Source organism: Taudactylus pleione, unplaced genomic scaffold, assembly GCF_031769625.1.
Source record: "Taudactylus pleione unplaced genomic scaffold, aTauple2 ptg000536l, whole genome shotgun sequence".
In the NCBI taxonomy this organism is placed as follows: Eukaryota; Metazoa; Chordata; class Amphibia; order Anura; family Myobatrachidae; genus Taudactylus; species Taudactylus pleione.
The window spans coordinates 1,852,418-1,876,424 of NW_028284938.1; the positions used below are offsets into that span (position 1 = coordinate 1,852,418).

Genomic DNA, 24,007 nt, shown 5'->3' on the forward strand with positions numbered 1-24,007 from the left:
TATCAGTTGTGGCACCATATGTCATTCAAAAGATCAATAAAGATTAGGGAGAATAAATACTATTTACATAATAGAGAAAACCCATCATACAAACATAATTTATCAGCGTAGAAAACGCAACAAACCCAGGTTTATACACACAATCCTTATACTGTGCCTAGATATGACAAACAATTGGCAACTCTGTACAAACATGATGAATAGATTATGACATGTAATAAAACAAGTAATATTTGATTATGTATAGATAGATTCACATGAGCAGTTACACAGATGTATAAGTGTTACCGTTTTTTTTCCTAGTGGAGGACCAAAAACTCCTTTTCTTCTCTTATCAAGCTTTGACATTATAATGTTTTGTGTCTGAGCTGCTGAGGTTTGAGCCGAGAAGTTGATCATCAGAGGTTTGTAGATTTCTTTGTCCAAATTATTTAGCAGGAAATCCTAGAAGCAAATATTTCAAAGATGAAAAAAATATATTTTTTGTGACCTTCATTGTAGTAGAACAAGAATCATGTCACAGACAATATACAGCAATTTCAGCAAAATATTTCAAACATATTATTTTGCTTTAGGGTACAACTATATGGACATTTATTTCAGACGTGCTGGCCATAAAGGGGTGTGAAGAAATGTGAAAAATAATGCAAAAGTAGTTTCTCGGGTTCTTTCCTATCGGCTCCAGAAAATATATAAACTATCCCTATAATTACTGCTTTAAATGTACCAATATTTATGACAGCTATAAAATATAATGACTTACTGTTTGAAAGATATGTGACAATCTATTATTAATGAGAACTCCACCCATAATTTATGGGTGCAGGAACTTTTACATTGGGGATGATTCAATTCAGGGCATTTGAATAGCTCTGGGAAGGAGTTCCGGAGCTATTTAATTGACTGCGCTGTAAACCCCAGACTAGAGGATTTCTGCTCGCACGCTCCTGAGGTGCGAACAGAAATCAGACTAAACTGGGGCCACAACGCTGGTTTCCGTCTTAGCACAAGCGCTAATAGCATCACGGCCGGCACTTAAGTTGGCGAATGCCGGTTACCATGGCTAAACAAGGCAGGGCACATCGCGTCAACTGAATGGCTCTGGGAACTCCATCCTATTCAAATCATACTGAATTGAATCTCCCCCACTGTATCATGTTAACAATTCAAAATCAGAAAAAGAAAAATATATTTTTGTAAATTATTATTGTTACTATAATCTTCTTATCTTTTAAGTAGTCTTATAAAAGCCCAAACATATATAAATTAGGGATGTGCAGGCTTGGATAATTATGCAGTTTTGGACACATTGTAAAACCATGATGAACTGTGGGAAGGGGGACAATGACAACAACGCAATGTACGATTTGGCGCAGTAACATTACCCAAATAATGATACTGTATATTATGTCTATGTTCAGCGGATCATGTAGTGTGTGTTTGTGGAAATTATGTATTGGTACAATTGTATCAAAACGTTGCTAGATCAATGCGTCATTCTGGTGTGTGCCCAGCTTTACTTGGCATGGGGGCTTAACTCCAAATCACAATGTAAACATAAGGCTGCCCAGTAGTAAAAAAAAATATTTTATTATGTTTTTCGTAGGATAAAGGACCTCATTCAGAGTCGGTCGTTGCGGCCGCACGGTCGTACGCCACCGATGTTTGCTAAACTGCGCATGCGTAAAGTTCGCAATGCGCGTGTGCAAACTAGCTGCTACAATCAGAAATTTCTCTCTCCTTGAACACAGCCAGGTCGGTAGTTTGAGTGACAGAATGAAGCGTTTGTGGGTGGTAACAGGGGAAGGTGCTTGAAAACGGGGGAGTGGAGATCCGAACACAGGCGTGCCTAATTATGCGAAAGGCGTTTTATGGGAGTGCATAATTAACAAAGTAGTGTCATGGCACACGTGACATGGGTGGTTTGTACACTGACCTGATCGTAGTGCTTAAGAGAGGGTATGGTCAACCTTAAGCTCTACGACCAGTTCCGATGGTTACCGATGGTCTCAATTAATCCTTATATGGCTGGAGATGACGTGTAATGCGTACGAGAAGGGGGCGTATTTTTTGTCTTACGGCCGCATCCTCCCCTTGGTCGGGCAGCTAACAATCCGATCTTAAGGACGCAACTTGCGAGTGCATCATTTGCATATCCGGCCCCTTTTCCCTTTCGACTTTGCGGCCGCAACGATCGACTCTGAATGAGGTCCAAAATGCTTTCTTTAAATAATACATTTTTGTTTCCAGTACTTAGCGCCATTTTGTAACAGCGATAGCAATTAGTAGAACAGCAGCAGTACTTGTACTAGCCTTATTAAATTGGTGAAGACCCGAGGGGCCATTGATAGACTAAAGGGTAGTGCCTGAAATTGGTAATGTTGTTGCAGGACAGCAAACCATAGAAATTGTTGGTAGGATGGCATAATAGGCACATGCAGATACACATCCTGAATGTCCAGGGAAACCATAAAATCCCCAGGCTCCATTGCCAAAATAATTGACCAAAGAGTTTCCATACGAAACTTGGGTACAAGGATAAACGTGTTGAGGGTTTTTAGATTTAGAATAGGGCGATGAGACCCATTTGGTTTCTGAACCAAAAATAGATTGTAATAATAACCCCTTCCTTGCAGAAACACAGGAACCGGAAATATCAGCCGCCCTGCCTGCAGCAGGGAGTAAATGGACTCCTGAAGAGCCAAGGCCTTGATCGCATCTGATAGGGGATTTGTACAAAAAAACTTCTGGGAAGGATGCCTCCGGAAAGGGAGGGCATAACTCTGAGAGACCACTTCCTGAATCCAGGCATCTGTTGTTGTTTGATGCCAGTAATCAGCAAATTGAAGAAGTCAGCCTCCCAACCTGGGATCCCCCAGGAGGAGGCCTGCCCCACCAGACAGAAGGTTTATTGTCCAGCTTAGAAGCTGGATGTCTGGCCATCCCAGACCTCTTTGTCGCCTGGTTGCCCTGAGAAAACTAGACTACCTGGAAGAAGACTGTTCCTTTACTCATTCCTGTGGACGAAAGGACTGAAAAGAAAACTGCCTAGACTTTAATGTAGCCGTAGATGGCAGACCTGCAGATTTTGAAACTGCCAGAGTAGCTATTATCTTATCTAACTCTGCCCCAAAAAGTATATTTCCATAGAAAGGTAAGGATTCCAGAGCCTTCTTTGACCCTGTATCAGCTTTCCAGGACCTTAACCAAAGGACCCTTCGAGCTACCACTGAGGCTGCTGATGCTTTAGAAGCTAAGAGTCCTGCATCTATTGCAGCTCCTCCCAAATAGGAGATATATGTGAGCTGTTTTCTGGTAGCATCTGGTAGAAATACCTCCAATGCCCCCGTCCATTCTTCAACTGCTTTGCTACCCAAGCCCCAGCCAGAGCTGGATGGGTAACAGCTCCAGATGATGAAAATATTGTCTTAAGACATGTTTAAATTTTCCTATCTGTAGGATCCTTAAGAGAAGATGCTGACAGAAAAGGCAATGTAGCATTCCTGACTAAGTGTGTCACATGAGCATCCACTCTAGAAGGGATTTCCCACTTAGTACATTCAGAAGCTGGGAAAAGATACAATGATGCTAATCTTTTAGTAAGATAAAACCGTTTATCCAGGTTATCTCATGCCTCTTCCATAAGTTCAATGAGCTGCTCAGATTTAGGAAACTCAGCTTTTACCACCTTCTGGTGTTTAAACACTGAAGCCTTCATACTAAGAGCTGGTTCATCATCCTGTATATCTAGGATTGATTTGACCACCTTCACCAAAAAAGGAACATTCACTGTAGAAGGATGGTCCTCCTCTGCCAAGCTAGACCCCAAAGAAGAACCCTCCGCATCATCTGATTCCTACAATGATGCGTCTGAATCCATATGCTGAACAGAACTAGCGTTCCCGCTAGGCTGATTTAGCGGGGCGCGGTGCCTTGCCCTCCTTCTGGTGTAAGTGGGCGCTCCCACCTTATCCCCTTCCGGGCTACAACTCCAGCTCTGTCCTGTGGGCTGTGGATAATAACGCGTGTAAGAGCAGCAGAAGTAGAGGGTGCGCAGGGAAACCTATACACTATGCATGTGGCTACATGATAATCTGCACTCTGTCTTTATGGGCACTGATGGGTCACAACTTACGCTGTACTCTCAGGCCATCTGTTATTGTGATGTTTATAAGTGACACGTTTTGCTTAATATAATAACGCTAAGTAGAGGTGGGTTATTAATGTAATGTAATGCAGGTATCCCTCTATCTGACGGTCCATAAACTCTGGCACAAAAGGCCATCACAATGTATTGTATTCCCATGTCACCAGCCTAGCTGTAGTATCAGCTGTGCCCTGGGTGCTGGGCTGCTGGTATAAGAAGTGAGCACTGGGCACATGGAAATGAACAATGGCCCTCATTCAGAGCCGTTCGCTATTTGTGGTCGCTCGTTTAAAAACAAGGGGTGGCTATTCAAATGATCCGTACGCACATTGCAGTCTGTTCACACCTCTAAGTCTGAACGAGCGAGCAAAACATACGCTCGTTTATTTGTTAAAAACGCCCCCTGGCCGCTCGCATCCTACGTCATGTCCGCTATTTATTAGATTAATCGAGTACATCGACCAGCGTATGAACTGCTCGCTATTCTTGTGGTTGGTGTTTGCTACCACAAATTTGCGAGCAGTTCTGGCTATAAAATAACCCAGTGACGTGGTCACTGACGCTGCTGTTTTAAATATGCACACCCATAAAACGCCCGTTTTGACCTTTAAGCACGCCTGCGTTCGGATCTCCACTCCCCATTTTCAAGCACCTTCCCCTGTTACCACCCACATACGCCTCATTCTGTCACTCAAAATAGCAGGCACTCGCTATATTGCGTACCAACGATTTTCGGCCGCACTGACTGGTTCGCGCATGCGTACTAAAAACCGTACGCATGCGCAGATGTGCAAACATCGCTCGGAACGAGCGTACTGCCGCTAACGAGCGGCTCTGAATGAGGGCCAATGTGTTTTTTTTTTACTTGTAGGTAATTTACAGTTATAAGCCTGTCGCAATTCTGATGTAACCGTCAGACTAATATATACAATGCATGGGCATTGGGTTGCTTACCCTGATCACTGTTCTTAACATGAAGCGATGAGTATCTTATGCTTTTACATTTATATGGGAAGTGTTTTCCTTTTTTCAAGCAGTTTGTACAGTGTCTTTGCATGCTTGGAAGCTTTGTGGAACTGATCATGGGATATATGTTATGTGCTTTCCTGGACTTCCCACCTAATTAATGATCACAGACACCTGTGTCGAACCAGGTAATAGATGAGACAGGTGTATCAGCACAGGTAATGGCATTTATTCTCACTGTCTGCAGCGCTTGGGGGCTGCCCGGTGCGTCCGTATGTGCCGGGCACGCCCCCAAGTATGACGAAAAGGGGACGCGTCTTGTAGGACATGCCCCCTTTTCATGACCACGCCCCCTTTTCGGGCGCGCGCACAAAGTTGCACTCTCTAGCTCCGGCGTCCTGCCTGCCGCCGGAGCTAGAGTGAACACTACAGACTGATAAAAAGATAACTTCCGTTTAGGTGCCTTAGTGACTATCGGTCTGCTTGCAACAGCTGACTGACTTGAGTGGCATAAGCATCCATCCAGGAAATATTTATAGGAGGTGCAAACATAGCATGCTGTGGGTACCCGATACAAGGAGGCAGCATGGGAGTAGCCGTACGATCCACAAACTGCTTCATTACCTGAGACAAGGAGGACACGCAAGATGGCTCCTGTACAGGGACTGGTATACTGGACCTGTGAGGTGGCTCCTTATAACAGACAGCACACAAACCATCCTTTATAAAGTCCTGAAAGGACAAGCCCGCCAATGTCCCTCTGAGAGCAGCAGCTGCAGGAAGATTCTCTTCCTGTAGCCGCCTTCATGTTTATCTGACTGGTCCCATTGTTGCAATCAGGTCAGATAACTCACAGCATGGGGTGGTCGGCAAAAGGCGTCCATGCCAGATTAAGCTATGGCATACAGCAAAACTCAAATAACACGCCCATTTATTTTCAATGCATTCTGCTATGGGCCATCTTTAGCCATATGTATGTTTTACTGATTTGATTTCAATAAAAATAGATTGTACAAAAAAAGACCGTGCTTATGAATAGCCATCACCCAGTACATTTCCAATATATTTCTGAGACCGTGCATCTCAATCACTACTGTGCACACACTGTGGGACGCAAGGATTTTTCTAGAGCAAATTTAATTTCGCAATCTGCTACTGCACACCCTCTTGGTCGAAGTCAGCATGAGGGTATTTAAACTTCTGTCACCCCATTCTCCTCTTCCCAACCACTGTAGAATCCAATCTCTACACCACTTTCTTCACTGACTATCCCCCCTATTTAAGGGGATCCTGGGCAATGGTTTTCCTCCTGGTCCCATGCTTGAAATGTGCTTTGCTGGAAGGATGTGTGAGTGAAGACAAGGAGATGCCTTCAACATCAAATGGAAGCATGATAAATCATGAGTGACTGGTGGGAATATATTATGGCCAAATTTAGCAGTTTCTTTCAGGCAAAATGGAGACAACAGACGTGAAAAAGGAACAGGAATAGCAGAAGACTGACAAGACAGAGGCAATCCTGGTAAAACTAGGATTGGGTATCAAAAACTGATGGTTGGCAACCATGAATGTTCTCAGCTCAATGGAAATGGGTTTCCATTTGATGCCTGGAGTGCGATGGTTGCCTCGTGTCACTATTCAATGGGCATTCTGCATTGGCCATCCTTGTGCAAGACCTCAAACTGTGTGGCTGAGAGGTTTATTGAATTATATAGTGCATACATATTAAAATGAATAGCTCAGTCATTTACAAACACAAAGATACATATATAGGGATATTTGTGTAGGTGGAACTGGAGCACCGAAAAGGAAACTCACTTAAACAAAGGCAGAATATACAAACTCCACACAGATAGTTCCTTGGTCACAATTGTACTCATGACCTCAGGGCTGAGAGGCAGTAATGCTAGCCACTATGCCAACCGAGAAGACCTAGAAGAAACCAAAGGGGGCATGAAAATGCAGATCACATTCAGTTCCAAGGTGAAGAACTTGGAGAAGGTGAGGCATTTAACTGCCTTTTCAAAAAACTACTCTCTGGCCACACTACCCTGTCTGAGTCGCAAGATTAGCCAGGCATCCTCAGGTAGGGAAGAGAGGGCATTGTGGGAGTCATCAGACACTACGACAGAAGCCTCTACTCCACAAACATGACAAAGATACAGCTGAAAAGTTCCTATCAGGTGTCACTAACACTAATAATCCTACTAATAAATCAGCCAGGAACCCTCATGTGGCACTGGAGTAGCTGTACTCTGCTGCTAAATCCCTTTGGCCGAACAGGACCATAGGCAGTCGTGGTGTCCCAGTGTGAAGCTCTATGCAGCACTGTGGAACATTATTGGCCTAAAACCAGCAAGATATGTATGAGGAGATGTTGGTGGAGAGAATTCCTTCAACATTGGAGGGAATGATTACACTCTTGCATAAATGAAAAAGGGAGAGATGAGACCTTACAATTTGGTGGCCCATACAGTATCATTCCTGAATAAGAACTACAAGATCCTTGCTGAGGTACTTGCTTAAGGCTGTCAACAGATAAACCAAGCTTGTGGAACCTCAGGTACTGGAATTGCACATAGCTTAGCTCTCCTCCGAGACACAGTTATTACATCAATGATCAAAGATTATATGCAGCCCTGGTCAGCCTTGATCAGAAGAAGGCCTCTATGAATGTCTCACATGAGTTTACGTGTCCGAAATGTGGGACTGTCCCACTGAAATTGGAAAAGTTGGGAGGTTTGAATACATGATGTATAGTGTAGGTTCTCATATAAAATGCCTTGTACTGAAAATAAAGTATGGTTGATTTGTGATTGTGATTGTATTCCGGCTGTGCAGAAAAACACAGTATACGTAATTTCATTGTATAAATACTATTTTTTTTATACTGTACCATGAAAGTATACATTTTACATGAAGATAGACTTATTGTTCTACATTAATCTCATGCTATGTGTTCTCAGGACATAGGCTAGAAGAACCTGTGGAGGGGAGTTTCGGTAAAGAGTACTGGAATGTTTATCCCAGTCCATGGGCTTTTACTCAGAATACATCTTCAAAGCATCAATGTTTTGGGTCACAGGCAGATCTATCAGTGACCCGTAACATCACTGTCTTACAAGATGCTCGCTAGGATAAATGGCACAAAACAAAGTATAATCTATCTGCTTTCTTGTTTATTTGCAAAGTACATTCCCCTTTGTGGTGCACAGTTGTCGTATCGCTAGTTGAGCAGCCTTGCTTTCGCACAATAAAACACTGAATGGAGAAAAATAAAGCAGCTGCATACGGCACATATTCAGTAAACCATTCCTTGTGCTACAATAGTATTTCACAACACACTTTAAAATAGATAAAAAATTTACCATTGCACTGTAAGTGTAGTTGAAACTTCGCAGGTTGTAAAAACAAAAAGCTACATAAGTTTGTACTTTAAAATAATACATAACACTCTAATTAGTCAGTCATTTAAAGTACTCCTTCACAAATTCTGTGTGCTATTATAAGAAATCATGTCCAATGATGTCAGTATAACTACTGGTCTGGTAAACGAAATCCCCGATAGCAATAAACTTATTTAAGATGAAAACATAAAAACCCACACAGGGGATGTTCTATGGCAACGAGTAACTATATGATTGATTGAAATTTTAGAACTGCTCTAATTAAAACAGAAAAAAATATTAGCATGTACAATGACATGGGACAACAGGGACTACTTAGATGACTGTAAGTGAGCTCATTGGGGCATTATTGCTCAAATAAACATTTCACTGCTTGAAAGATGAATGAGTGAAATTTCTATTGATGGGTCTTTGGGACCTCATTCTTTACGCACAGTCAGGAATAATAAACAATATGAAGTTATATTAAAATGGAAATGGAAAGATAATACAATTTAACACTCAGTTGAGACACACATATATGTTGATCTACAGCAGAACTAAAATGTGTTCATATAAGACTATGGAATTTAACCATCCCTCATACACCAATTCAAACCAGCATACTACAGGGGCTAAACATGTATCGATTTGTATTCAGCTTTATTTCAACTTATTGCCCAGGTACAGTATGTACAACCTGCAGCCCTCAAACAGATTGTGGCCCCTTCAGAATTTTCTGGACCAAACAGTTACCATCTACTCTAGGTTACTTTTATGCCTGGGGCTAGATTACCTTGAGAATATGTAATAATATACTGATCATAGAAGTAATCTTTGTGAACGTTTTAAAAAATCACTTCGGGCTCATAGTCCACATTTGGCATCATCTAAATAAATTAAATTGAAACAGGAAACTTTGTTCAGATCATTAAATATACATATTGACTACTCTCTATGTGCTAAAATCATTTAAACAGCTATTCTTTCTAAATAATGTCCTGTGTAAATATGAGTGCATAAAGCAGACATAAGATGTTCTCAATGCAAAAAGAGTTAAACCAGAGGTTCCCAAACGCGGTCTTCAAGGCTCTCCAACAATTCGGGTTATAGAGAGATCCATGGTTGAGCACAGGTGACTTAATTAGTACCTCAGTCAGTTTGATTTAACCACCTGTACTTGACCATGAACATCTCTAAAACCTGAACTGTTGGGGAGCTTTGAGAACTCAATAGATTGTCAGCCTATCAGGTAATCTTTGAGAGGGGGAGACCACTTCTGAATGGAATGCCCATCTATTAAGTAGCTTACCAGACAATAACTCATTGTGCATTGGGAGCTTCTCGGGAGTAGTCCACTTTATTTCATCAAGTATTTACTTCAGCTACTGCCAACCCCATTCATCTCTGGACCTACAGTATACTCTGCAAACGGCAAGCAAGGAGCAGGAAGCACCCAGCACTCTTCCAGGCAGCCGGGCACCTCTAAAGGCATCCCACAAGATTGAAACAGTTGTCACAATGGCAGAAACTGTGCTGTTCCTTAGCCTTATGCCCTGAGTGGCAGAACCTCTTGTACAACCTATGGTATGGCATTGCCTCCATATATATATATATATATATATATATCACCATTGTGTGGATCTTTTTCCAATTCTGTGTACGTCCCTCTCTCCCTCTTCATTGAGAAAGGTGTGTATAATTTTATCTGCTGCACATGACTGAATGTGGGAGGTCAACACCAGATCCCACTGTCCTCATACCCCCACCTCAATGACAACATGAAGCTGGGCAAGGAAAAGTAACTGACTGTAAATACTTTACACTATGTTAAAGAGACTGTACCAAAGGTTATCACCTTTTTTCAGATTTACAAACAGGGGCCATGGCTAATGCACATGACTAAGCAGCATGGCTAGTGCAAGTCACTATGTAGTGTAGCTGATGGATGTCACTACTAGTGTTGGCACCACCCCTACAGTTATGCCATGTGTCATTGGTATGGATGGGGGTCCTCACCCATACTGTACCTGGCTCCACTCAACATCCTGCAGCTTACCGCAGCCCAGTCCACAACACTAGAACCCAGGGGCATCACAGCAAGCAGGACATGTAAATCTGGGCTTCCTGTCTTCATTTCCTTTATACAAACTCACAAACTGTGACTTAAAAGGGAAGTTGTAGAGAATGTGCAATTGATACTCTTGTTGTGCATAGTGGGTTAAATATGGCACTGCAGTAACCTAAGCTATTTATCAATAGACCTATTACTCCAGCAAGAAGTATAAGCTATATTAATTGTGACATAGAAAAAAAAAATATTTGCTGCAACTTTTCAAAAACTATATTACTGGGATACTCAGCTCTCTCAGTGATACTGGTCTGGAGCGATAAGGGTTAATATACCGCTTTACTAGGCCAGTCTTTGCAGATGTGTGCATGTGCAGTGGAACTAAAAGCACATATTTGAAAATGTGGGGGAAAAATATTTAAAAACTATCACTAAATAAAATGACTGTTAAAAAATAAAATAATATTTTTTAAATGATGTTACTCTATTATCACCATCCTGAAGTGGTAATAATAGAACATGTATTGTGGTAGTTCTTGTACAGCTGGGGTACTTATTAAATAGTTTTCACTATGCAAGTATTTGGGAACCCCTCCTTAGAAATCCTGTGTTTGCCCTTGGTCACATATAATTCTGTGGTATACAGTAGTAATGTCCTAATACATATACAGACACATTGTAGACATAGTGTAGTAGTATATATGTTACTAATATTTTGGACCTATCATTTGCTGAGTCATTAGCCAATGTGCAGGGTTTTTTTGCTCTCTTCTCACTCCCATCTCCCCTATTCCTACAGTCTCCCCCTATTTTTAAATTATATTTCTCACTCCTTTACTCTCTCTCTCACTGATTTTTTAAAACAAGTGAAGATATAAGCAAATATGTATATGTACACTTAAAGTTAGTTGGATGTGTGTGTTTATATGTAGTCTAAGATTCAGCTGGGCATCCACTAATAGACAGTGTAATTTTTAGACAGTCAGCAACCTTCACCACTGAAACAAGTCTTATGGGTTGTTTTTTTTTGTTAAACCTGTTTTCGACCTCACCTTTCCCATCTCTGTAGTTACTTGTTTGGCCACACACCTGTGCACTGCACTATTCCGCCACCTGTCTTGACATTTAAACTGTATTCTACTAGTACCTGGTTACTACTATACCTTGTCCTCCAGCGCTACCCCGTGTGTGACTGACAGTTCAAAGGATCTGTTAGAAAGTGGCATGTGCGGGCCATTGGCTGCACTAACATTTATACCCGTTATATAATAGATAATAAGAGATCATGTACCTTCCATTGTAAATTATATGCTTTTTGACGTCACCGAAACATTCCATGAATTTATACAATACATGTCATGTACATGTGGAGACTTTTCATGTTCTGCCGATGCCTGCCCGCTCACTGTTTGCTGTTGCCAGGCCCAATCAGAGTTCAGCTGATCGTTTTGATCGGGCCCGGCAGTAGCAAACAATGGACCTGTGCCTGCCCCAAACCTCCATCAACCGCTGGCCCTAGGGGGGCTTGGATGCCCCTTGGCATTTGCTTAGTTTACCTATGGCTAGAGCCGGCTCTGGAGAGCATGACGTGTACAATGATGCATTCTGACATGATTATAGTAAAATTATTTACAAAAACATCAAGGCACTGTGTATACTGTAGAACATATTTAATAGTATGTCAATAATACTAGTAGTAGTAATAACAACAACAACTTCAGAATATCTATTTAAAGAGAATACAATGGAAATATAATAAAATGTATGATAGACCGACCACAAGATGCAATTCTTCAAAACCCAATGAACAGGAACAATATAAACAGCCCAAGTTAATTATGATTCATAGTAAATACACAGTGCACTATAACATATTAAACACTGCAAATATATCATAAAGACACATTTCTTATTAAAGTCACATAGATTATTGAAGTAAAACAAAGCAATTAACATGCTAACAAATAACTGATTAGATAACCATACAAAACTTCTGCAAAGCCAAAAATGATGTATTGTACATTCAGTAATAACAGAAGAATCGTCATCATCGTTTATTGTGAGGTGTCACAGACTCTGCAACAACAGACCATAGGTACAGGTCAAAAATAAAAGAATTCATACATTAAAAAAAATCATGCCTAAAACAGAAAAAAATAAAATCCATGCAACTATAGAACACAGAGTATATTATAACTGCATAACTTTATATGGCTTTGTGTAAAGGCTGCACAAGAAGATGGGAAGAGCTGAGCAGTTTGGGGTGTTAAACATAGGCTAGTAGCAACATTTACTGCAAGGTGCATTACATATTTTATGGCCAGCAGTACTCTTACATACCGCTATTTTAGCTGATATGAAAAATGTACACTCAGACGTTCAGTATTTGCAGTATGTGAATAACTTTGTAAAACATTTACTCTTTATTGTATCATGAAAATGTAATGTATATTGCTGCAGAATACTGTAAATGTATACATTGGTAGGCACTTCTTTTTGCTGTGTGCTACTTTAGCAAGACCGACGCTACCACTAGGGCACCGGCTCCTGTGTGGGCGCGCTGCTAAGTCTGCCAACAGCATACAGTAAATGAAAAATGTCTCTGTAAGACAAGCCGCAGCCCCCGCTTCCCCTGGCTGCAGTTTGCTCCTTCCTGATCCGGAGCAGGCTGGCCATGTCACTGACAGTCACATGACTGACGAGTCATGTGCTGTAATGAGACCAGTGTTGCGCGGGCGCCCAGACCCTCCTCTCCCCCTTCCTTTCCTGCAATAAATGAGCTCCCCACCCATTTAAACTTTCACCCACCCCCATTGTCTATCATGAACGCAGGGGCAGCTAAACATGGACAGGGAAGGTGGTGGCTCGCACCTCCCACCACAGAGGATGGAGCTCAATCAGCTGTGCAGGAGACTTCTCCCACCTCCTCCCCAATGATTCATCCTCCTCACCAGCAGTGCAGGACCTTCTTCCTGAGGCTGCAAGAGACAACAAGAGTGTGCAGGCAGTGGCTTCACAAGGGGGGTGTGGGCCGCACTCGGGTGCTACCAAGGTGCAGACTCCCCCTCAGTGACAGGAGTAGAGTGCTGCACTGTAGTATTAAGTGCAGCACTCGCCACCTGACACTGTGACTCCGCACCACCTGCACCCCCCACCTCCGGCTCCTCACCCATTAAGAAGCACGGGACCATGGGGGTTCGGGCTCCGAGGCCAGGACCCCTTCCCGTGAGGCCATGCCTCCGTCCAGTGTGGCCCCCCTTTTCGGCGCCGCGAGGCTTCACCACGCACAGAGCATCACTATCCGCGCCGGATGACACCGCGAGAATGGACGCCACTGTGTGCAGGGTGACAATGGTGAGAAGATTAGCAACAGGTAAGTGGAACTGGGGGGGAGAGTGGCTTCTGTGGAGGATGGGATTGTCACAGTTGACGAAAGTTGATAAGTATGAGGGTAACCATTGTATTTTTTTCGATGGTAGTGTTTTTACTATTTCATTGCTGCAGCCCGATGTTTGCCACCATCGAATGGAAATCATTTGTTGGTGTTCCAATGATTGTTGGTTTTTAATAAATTCCTGATAGCTATGCCTCCCCTGGCTCCTTCCTGGCTACTGTGTTGGCATCAGGGTATCTTCATATAGGTTCGTTGGAGGCTGTCTCTCACTCTCTGTCTGCCTCAGATGTGACCCTGCTCAGTCCCTGACTCCCTTCCCTCTCTAGGCTGCTGCTAAGCAACAGGGCACATTGCTATCTCTGATTGGCTCAGTTTCAGATGCTCTCTTGCTGTTTCAGCACTCTGGCCAGCTCCTATACAGAAGCGTGGTGCAAGATTTTTTGTCTGCGAGTTGCTTCACTAAAATCATGACTGCTCGGCTCCCTTTTGTCGTAAATGATTAATTTACCTAAAGATTCCTCGAGCAATGATGTATAGAATAGTGAAAACCCCAGCAAAATCCATCCAGTGGTTCAAGAGATTACCCCAAACAAACATGTAGACCCCTAAACACTGGACTTAGAACCCTAAACCGGGGACTTTTTAAATAAATACACTGTATATATCTATCTATCCATCTATATATATATATAGATGGATAGATAATATATATATATATATATATATATATATAGAGAGAGAGAGAGAGAGAGAGAGAGAGGGCACAAAGATTGAAGTAAGAGGCGCTAATCTACAATGTGGGCCGTGTCACACTGCAGAAGGTCATATCATGGATTTTGTTGCTACTGACTATAACATTCAGCAATCAGAGACCATAGAACCTAAACGATATCCTTGACAAAGGGCGGCAGCCTGAAATGCGTTGGAAAGTGTACCACCTGTGAACCGTGAGAGACGTCATCAAACAGCGCCATCGGGCAAACAAGCGAGACGAACAAAGGAGGAACCAGCTGGCACAATCAGCGCATCACGGACAAGGTAGGCAGATATAGGGACAGCTAGACAGCTCTCTTTGCCACCTAAGTGAGGCGAACTGCCGGTAACATCGGAACCTTGATCTCCCCGCACAGGACTTTCAAAACATAAGCAAACAAAAGCGCTTTATAAACATGAATATGTACTAACTTTTTTTATCCTTACAGGTATAGCACATATCAATTACAAGCGCTCTTTATTCTAGTTCTTAGATCATTTGTATTTTACAGAGTTGCTATTTTAACCATTAGCGCAGTATTCCATAGAAAATCAGTACAAACGTGTCAGTCACTGCCCTCCCTATCGCTCTCCTATTACAGTATATCATGGGAAAATAACATTTTGCATTTTAGAAGGATTTCCCTACAGAGAGGAACTGCACTAAATAGAAAGGCTCATATTAGTAACAGAAAAAGCACAACAAAAACAAACTTACAATTGTTAGTGAATGCTAAGGACAAAAGCTGAAATAAAAAAAATAAGAAAATAACCGAATAACTACTTACAATAATGTATGTACTTTTTCCAGTACCGGTTGGTCCAACAAACAGAGAAGGCTTTTGATGTGTTGTCAGCAACTTCATCAATGCTGTGTATCTAACGGTGTCTAAGGTGGGCACAATTATTCTGTTAAACATTATATCACGCGGTATAGGTGGTGCTGAGATAAGATCTTCTGTCCATAATTCCCATCTTCCGACATCCTACAGATGTAAAATGACTTTTTAATGTGTAAACACAATATTAGGAGGCAACAAATAATATACCATCTGGGTACTTGGATGAGTGTGGCTCATTAGTATGTACAATTTCAATAACATTTCTTTGTGCATATAACTTACATTTCCTAATCCATACTAAACAATTTCATATTTATTTGCCTTACTGTTTAAAGAGCATATAAAGCCACTATTTGAGCTGGCATCCTCCTTCTTCTGTGTCATCCTCTCTATGGTTTCCTCAGATTGTACTAGATATAATAAGTAGACACATATACACATTTTGGAGACCTTTTACCTACATTCCCTTCCCATGCCTCGCCTCCCATCTCCTCACCATTTATCATTACCATACAATATCATTATATTCAGTGAATTAATGAGTGGAAAGATACACATGAAACGTTCCTTTTCAGTCCTCTGCATCAGGGTGCTATACTGTGAATGAGGAGATTCTTTCACACACAGACAGAGAGTGAATGACAGCTTGGCAGGCTTTGTACAAATTGTCATCAAATGATTAGTGGCATTAGAGGCCATGCCTCTGTGTAGGTAGGTAATAACCATATTTCAATTCACTGCAGCCAACTTGTTTGCCTGCATGAAATTTAATTTTCATGGCACTGAGGTTAATGAAATTAGATACTATTTTAAAGGACTGTCCCCAAGTGGAATAAAACATCAAGGCAAATAGCAATAAAATTATAAGATATATGTTGCAGGTAAACTGTAAAATCTAGGTATTCCATAAAATACAAGGACAATGTTTCTGCAATGCCAGTAAAATGCATGATTTGCACAGATGATATAGAAAAATAAAAATAGCATTGCTACCTCCTTCACAAACCGGTAGTCATATACTGTGTTTTCTTTGGGGATTGGAACTGTAAAAGGTTTTTCAGGCGGATCCACTGGATGCAGAATTTTAAAACGGGTCCTGGTTTCCTCACTGAGTGGTCCTTCCATGATTTCTCGCAGGAGTTTGTCAAACCTTATCCGGTCATCTTCCTTACAACTTCCTCCAATGGACCAAATCAGAGAAAACAAGAACGCACCCTTGAAGAAGAAACTTTCGTAAGTTGCAGAAACTCTTGATGTAACTTAGTCAAGTATGTGATCAGCAAGTACATTTTCTGAAGCTCCAGTGCAACATGTTATGACCATCAGTGTTAGATATGTCATTGCATTTATTATGGATAATGTCTGATTGTGCATTTCCAGTTTTATGTGTAGGTGAACCAAATACCTACCTCTAACCATGAGCAAATGTCTCTCTCATTCATACTATGAATTAAAGATTCATCAGTAAACTCATCCAGCATACAGTCCATGAGATTCATTAGGGATCGGACTAAATTTGTATCAGAAGTTGGTGACAATTCCTAAACCAAAAAAAAGTGTTCAATGGTGAAATTTAGCCAATACCTTCCATGCAGTAATACACAGAAAACAAATATATTTATTTTATTATGTAAACCTATTTATAAAAGGGAGAATATAAAAAACAAAACAAACAGCAGATATATAACATTTTTGCTATATTTTGGTTTTATTTCAGTTTTATATAAAAAAAATTAATAAAATATAGAAGAATTGCCATATTGCTATTTCATCTGAGGGACCGTACACAGAATGCAGCGATGGTATAAACTTGTAGAGCATTAGAGCAGTACCATAACTCAGCAGGAAGAAAAAAATCAGTTTCATCTTTATGATGTGTTTTTATATATTTATATCTCATCGACTCAAGCCTCTTGCCTTAGGCCAAAGATTTAGACAAGATACTGAGACCAGACCTCTGTTTTTCAAAGCTCTGACTTTTAGACTTCCACATTTTGTAATAACACATTTAAGGGCAATGTTACATTACTGCTTCTGAATGACCCATTTCCCAGTCTGAAAAAATGTGGCATTTAGATGCTGTCACATCCTTACTAGTGACACAATGAGAAACGCTGCTCCTGTGTGGCACACAAGCACCTCAGCAGCGAGAGAGACACAAGTAATAGTGACAAGGTAATAATGTTTTACATTAGTTGCCATGTGTCACTAAATAAAGTTGTGACGGTTTCTAAATGCCATATTTTCTGGCTGTAGAACCTGATGTTCATAATGCCAGCATGACATCATGAAAAGAACACATTACTGATCTGGGACAATGCCGCCAAGACTGTGAAACAAAAAAATCTAACTTTTACTTTACCATCTCATTATGCATTTGTTTAATTAAAAAAAAAGTTTTAAAGAAATGTCATCACTTTCAACTCATATGGCTTACACTATAAAATAAACCCTACACGTATTTAGTAGTATAAATAGTTTAATACATTTTAGGAAAGATTTCTGCTGACCTATTAATTATGTGTAAATGGCACATTTCTTGTGTGTTTGTACTGGAAACATTTTTAGAAACATATTTATAAATAAGATGGGTCTGATATTAGTGCCGTAACAGGGCACAGTTGAGACCTGTGCCAGCCCAGCCCCCTGATCGCGTGATGTCATTACGTTGCGCAGAAGGAGGCTTGATCAGCAGCTCCGGTAAATGTAGTGCTGACCGAGCGTCCCCAAGATGCCCGATCGGCTGCATATACTTGTGCAGGTTGCCCGTTTGTAACGTCCACAGGACGCTCCGCGGGTGCTGCAGCAGCAATCCTGACTGCAGGGTGCCATTCCAAGAGCCAGGAGCAAGGGCCAGGGGTGACGGTGCCACTCACAGAGTCTCTGCATACTGTGCAACGGCACCAGTCACCCATAGCTTGCTACGACCCTGGTTGCACGCATTTCTGTATGCAGCCAAAAAGTTTTGGCAAACTGCACCTGCCACACAGCATACATACGCAACTTAGAGCATCTACAAGCAATTCTAAGTCAGACACATTTAGTCGCTTCTCACAGACGGCTGAATAGACATATGGGGCATTCGCATCTAGATAAAGCATCCTGTGGGCATGTTATGGTGTGGAGGTAGGGTTGCAATCTATTATTAGTTAAGTGAAAGCAGACTGCACTTTTCAATCGGACCTTCTGCACCAAACATTCTGATTGTGCAAATGCATATAATGGTGTTCCTGCTGCCGGAGGGCTGGGGATGGAGCTGAAGCATCGTTGCGATAATTCAGAATATAAGCAGATGGTCACTGGAAGCATCCAGAATTGTGACCGCATTACATAAGGCCCGATGTGTCTGGTAAAGTCAAAAGAGAAGTGAGCAACGGCCTTGTTCTATTCTATAGATCAGGCCTGATGCATTTGTAAGGTAGTATCTTTCTAGCTGTTATTTCCAGTAGTATAAAACAATAATTGGAATTCAAAAAGCTATTACAGATGTGTCCACATACATCTATCCTCCATGCACTACAAGTTACGTTACACAACACGTGAGCGCTGTGTAACTCGGAAGCACCGAGCGTATTTTCATGCGATTTTTTTCTCTTCAAGTCTGTCTTACAGATCTGCCCAGCAGCACTGTTGTCCATAGTGCGGCAAATCGCACTATGCGTGGCGCGAGATGGACTCCCGCGATCGGAGACGCGCATTCGCATCTCCATAGGATATAATGGGAGACACACTCCAACGTCTCCATAGGCTTGAATGGAGACGCACTCCCTTGATCAGGGAAGCGCCATAGCGTAGCGCGATTCGCAGGCACAATTGTACCGCGATCAGCCACAATAAATGTGAGCGCATCTGCAGTCGCACAGTGATGTGAATATGACACATAAGCAGCTTCTGCGGATTAAATTGATATGCGGCATGCCTATATTCTGCAGATACAACCGCTGCTGCACACAGAATATAGGCATGCTGCATATCATTGTAATCAGCACAAGCTGCTTGTTTGTCCTTTTCACACTGATGCACTTGAATGGAAAAAGTTGCACGAAAAGACGCTCGGCGCTACCAAGTCATACCATGGCATGACGTGACTAGAAGGGCTGTTTAACGCACAAGGACGCTTTATGTAAATGCTAGAGGACACATCTATACGAGTTTAAATTGATGTTTTAGAATACACACACAAATACTTAATGTATTACCGACACAAAAGTCAGTTTACAAATGTACTCAAAGTTGGCATGACAATAACTGGCATAGCCTAGTTAACAAATGTTTTTTTGTGACAACTTTGTTCATATTTTCTTCCTTTACATCTGAAATGAAATAATTGTGTTTTTAATGCTTTAAAGTGCATTATTACATGTACTTACAATTACAAAGTGCATAATTACATGTATTACAAGTACTATTTAACATAAAATGACAACCTTTTAAAATAACATCTTTTTAAATCTACTAATTCATTCCTTCAATTCTATTTGCAGAACTTTGTATTATTATTTGAGTGTAATATATCCACAGTGTAAATAACTGTGTGCATGTTATATAAATGAGGAGCTTTTAAGCAGACATTTTGAATTCTTCATGAAGGAAACCCTGTGAATTACAATAAAAGCACATATAAGTATCGTTTCCCTAGCTGTCACGTACCTTGGCACATTTTCGAATCATTTGAAGACATGGGGGAACCATTCTGTTAAACAATCCTTCAATAAAACTTTTATGCATTTTGCTGAGCCCAGGAGGTAAAAGATTTATCCAGGATACCATAACTGGTCTCCACCCAAGCATGGTTGGTTCCATGTAAATCATACCACATCTAGATACCTAAAAGACAAAATAAAGAATGCATGTTTGTATATCCTCTCACAATAAAGTAAGTGCACAAATGTGGAAAATGATCAAGGACCTATTGTGAGAATGGGAGATGTGACCAGTACTGTGTGGGTGTGGCCAGAGCCCTGTGGGTGTGTACACCCCTTACACTATTAGCCCTAATGTCTCCAAAAATATGTAAAAGTAGATGAATTGCATAATTTTGTGAGGAGAATAGAAATACAGTTTTATAAGTATCATTTATTACCGACGGTGTGGCCAGCTGGTGACTTGTCATCATCATGCTGTCATGATGATGGGCCTATTTGTTAATTGTATGTGGAGGCCTGGAGCTGTAGCCATTGTTAACCTGGCCATGTATATTTGCACAGTTTTGGCTTTAGGTGCTAAAGACAGCCCCTAATGGAATCCACCTTTTCTTTCCTTGCTTAAAAATTTAAATTTAACACATTCCATTGTAACCTGTAAAAACTGTATGTAGAAATAAATAACTTACTTGCAATATATGTAGATGGGTTAAATAGCTTCAATGAAAAAAAAAACAATTCTATTAAAAAATAATAGTGTGACCAGGTATATAAGGAAAAGCTTCACCTTTGACAAACTATACCAAAATACTATTTATCAAATGAATGGTTTATACATGTTTAAGGCACAATTAAGTGTAATTTTTTAAGAAGACTATAATGCAGGAGATATTGGGAATAATGCATCTCCTGCATTCAGAAGGACAATGCTCGCATCAGCCCTCCCCACAGTTTTCTACAGGGATGACATAAAGGGGGATATTTAAGAAGCGCAGACAGCTTAGCTTTTTGGATCACATCTCTGTTAGCTAACACCATCTGACAATGACGTTAGCTTGCTTTCCTCTATTGGGAAGCACGGCTGGAGATTTTCTGATCCCGTCACAGTAGGCTGGAGCTGTTCCCCATATAAATTGCATTTGCTTCGCTTTGCACATTTATTTATTAACAGTCACTTACACAGCACACACATATTATGCAGCGCTTTACAGAGAATATTTAGTCCCTGTCCCAGTGGTGATTACAATCAACATTCCCTACCACATGTGCACACCAGCAATTCTCATTTATTACTAAATAGGCCCCTGAGTCTGCAATTGTTGTGATATGCACTGTAAGGTCTACGTAAGGTCTACATATTTTATATTGTTTAGACAATATACTTTGCTTTTAATTATATTTAACTCTAACCTATTTAATCCATATTTTCCCATTTACCAAGGGAAATATTTCCAATTCTGCAGTGTTTGGTATACAGGGCCATCACTTGCCACTCCATTTCAAAGTCCCAGTATAATCAGAAAATCTGTGTGTTTACACAGTTTGCTTAATGTAGAATCATCATTTATTTTGAATGAAAAAGGACTCATACCAGTTTCTATAGTAATTAATTAAAATTTTTGCATAATGAACTTTTTGATCCTCCATTCTAATGGGTTTCATTTAATAATTTGCCAGGCATCCATGAATATCTATTTGCTTATTATTAGCATACTGTAGACAGTGATCGCATTTAGGCGCATCTTTTATCCACTATAGGCAGCTAGGGACTCAGCTTTGCTAAATTATTTTTTATAAATATGCCTCTTAATACCTAAAGGCTTGTTTTGTGCACATGTAGGATTATTGAGGTATTAAACATGCATTTAAGAAACATGTTTTGATGTCTGATGCTGTGTGGGATTATAAGATGGGCATTTTAGGGGTATATGGGGAGGTCTGATGGCACGTAGGGAGGTCCTAGGGCCATATGGGGAGCTCAAAAGCATAAATTATGATCGGATCCGGAAACAGTGAAGTAGGACCCACATTTTTTTAAATGATGGGTCCCGGGACCCACATAAATTTGGTCTCCACACGATCATTGGTAGAATGGTGACACATTTCAGTGCTAAAATTCAAATATGAACAAAAAAGGAGTAGAAATATTGCAACACAACACTTGAGTAGCAAAGGTATTTTATGTTGGTATTTGGATGGAAGATCGACAATGAATAGATTGACGGTTAATAGGTGGACAACAGATAGACGACAGGTACAAAAGGTTGACAGTGCATAAGGTCAACATGTTCAAATGGTCTAAAAAAATGGTCGACACAAAACTGGTTAACATATTTTTATGGTTTTTCAACATTTTTAATGTTATGGTTAGGGGTCAGGGTTAGGGTGAGGGATAGGCACTTGGGGGAGGGTTAGGAATAGGCTGCCGGAGGGGACAGTTAGGGTTAGGCACAGGCTAGGGTTAGGTTTAGGCACTGATGTGAAGGTTAGGGGTAGGCACCAGAGGGAGGATTAGTAATAAACCACACAAAAAAAATGGTGTCGACAAATTCTGTGTCAGCCTTTTGAATATGTCGACCTTTTGGCCCTGGTCAACCATCCGGTTATCGACTGTCAACCTATTTATTATCGATCTATTAAACTACACCATTCTATTTTATTTGAGATTCTGTTCATTATCAATTACAGTTATATGGGCTGATCGTAGACTGAACATTGATAATATAGGTTACATGCAGAAAACATATTTTACACTTCAAAATAATAATATTTTACAGAGTAATATCTGGTTGAACATTTTCAGATGTGAACAGAAAAGATAGGTTTTCATATGTTTCTTGTGTCAACCTGCTACTGAAACTCACTCAACCTGGATACCGCCCCCCCCCTTGAATTCCTCGGGGCATATTTCCGAATAATCGAGTCATAGACCTGATACTTATCATTTCTTGTCACCACTATTTGCGACAATATGATATAAATTTACACAGGCCCTTACTAATCAGGGACAAACAGTCAGGGGAGGCATTAATGATTATAATAATACAAACCAAATACCTATGACACATATTCTGTGTCATAAGTATCTGCTTTATATTATTCTAATCATTTTTACAGTGGAAATAGTGTAAAATTTGTTTGGGATGGACCAAGAGCGGTGCCTCCCGCTGAGAATAGGAAAGGAGATGAAGCGGGGGGCCGCAGCAGTAAAAGCCCATTGAAAAAAGCAGGAGAAGCGGCACCTATATAAATGCCTCATTGACAGGGACATGCTTTCAGCCCACATCACAGCATGCCCCTGTCAGTGAGGCCAGGGCCGAAACTAGGATATCTGTCACCCGGTGCAAGGTAGCAATTTTGTGCCCCTTCCCTTCCCATACCTGGATTTTGTCCTTGCTCCTCCATAAGGCAGTGCACTAGTCAAAAGTCCCTGGAATAGTGACTTACATTATTCCACACACCATAATGCCCATTACACATTATGCCACATACTGTAATGCCTATTACCAAAGTGCCACTTACATACGTATTTGCCCGACACCATTTTATGCCCCACAGTAAGGCTTCTAATTACTTTAAAGTTACCTGCTCATTGTCAGGGGTTTTATGCTCATTGCCAGGGGGTTCCATGCTCGTTGCCAGGGGGTTTCATGCTCGTTGCCAGGGGGTTTCATGCTCATTGCTATAGGGTTTATACTCATTGCTATGGGGTTTATGCTTGTTGGGGTTACATGCTCATTGCCATGGGGTTTATGCTCGAAGCCATGGGGTTTATGCTTGTTGCCAGGGGTTACATGCTCATTGC

At 41.0% G+C, this 24,007-nt stretch overlaps 1 protein-coding gene across 1 annotated transcript in view; it reads right to left on the reverse strand.

Moving 5' to 3' along the window:
• The window catches only part of DNAH7 (dynein axonemal heavy chain 7), a 482,851-nt gene that overhangs the window by 249,088 nt on the left and 209,756 nt on the right, over positions 1-24,007 (reverse strand). Inside the window, exons 30-34 of the mRNA XM_088451023.1 lie at positions 20,210-20,386; positions 16,969-17,100; positions 16,553-16,774; positions 15,506-15,703; positions 289-444 (exon numbers count right to left, since the gene is read on the reverse strand). Coding sequence (XP_088307149.1) covers positions 289-444; positions 15,506-15,703; positions 16,553-16,774; positions 16,969-17,100; positions 20,210-20,386 — 885 coding nt within the window. The remainder of the gene's footprint in view (positions 1-288; positions 445-15,505; positions 15,704-16,552; positions 16,775-16,968; positions 17,101-20,209; positions 20,387-24,007) is intronic.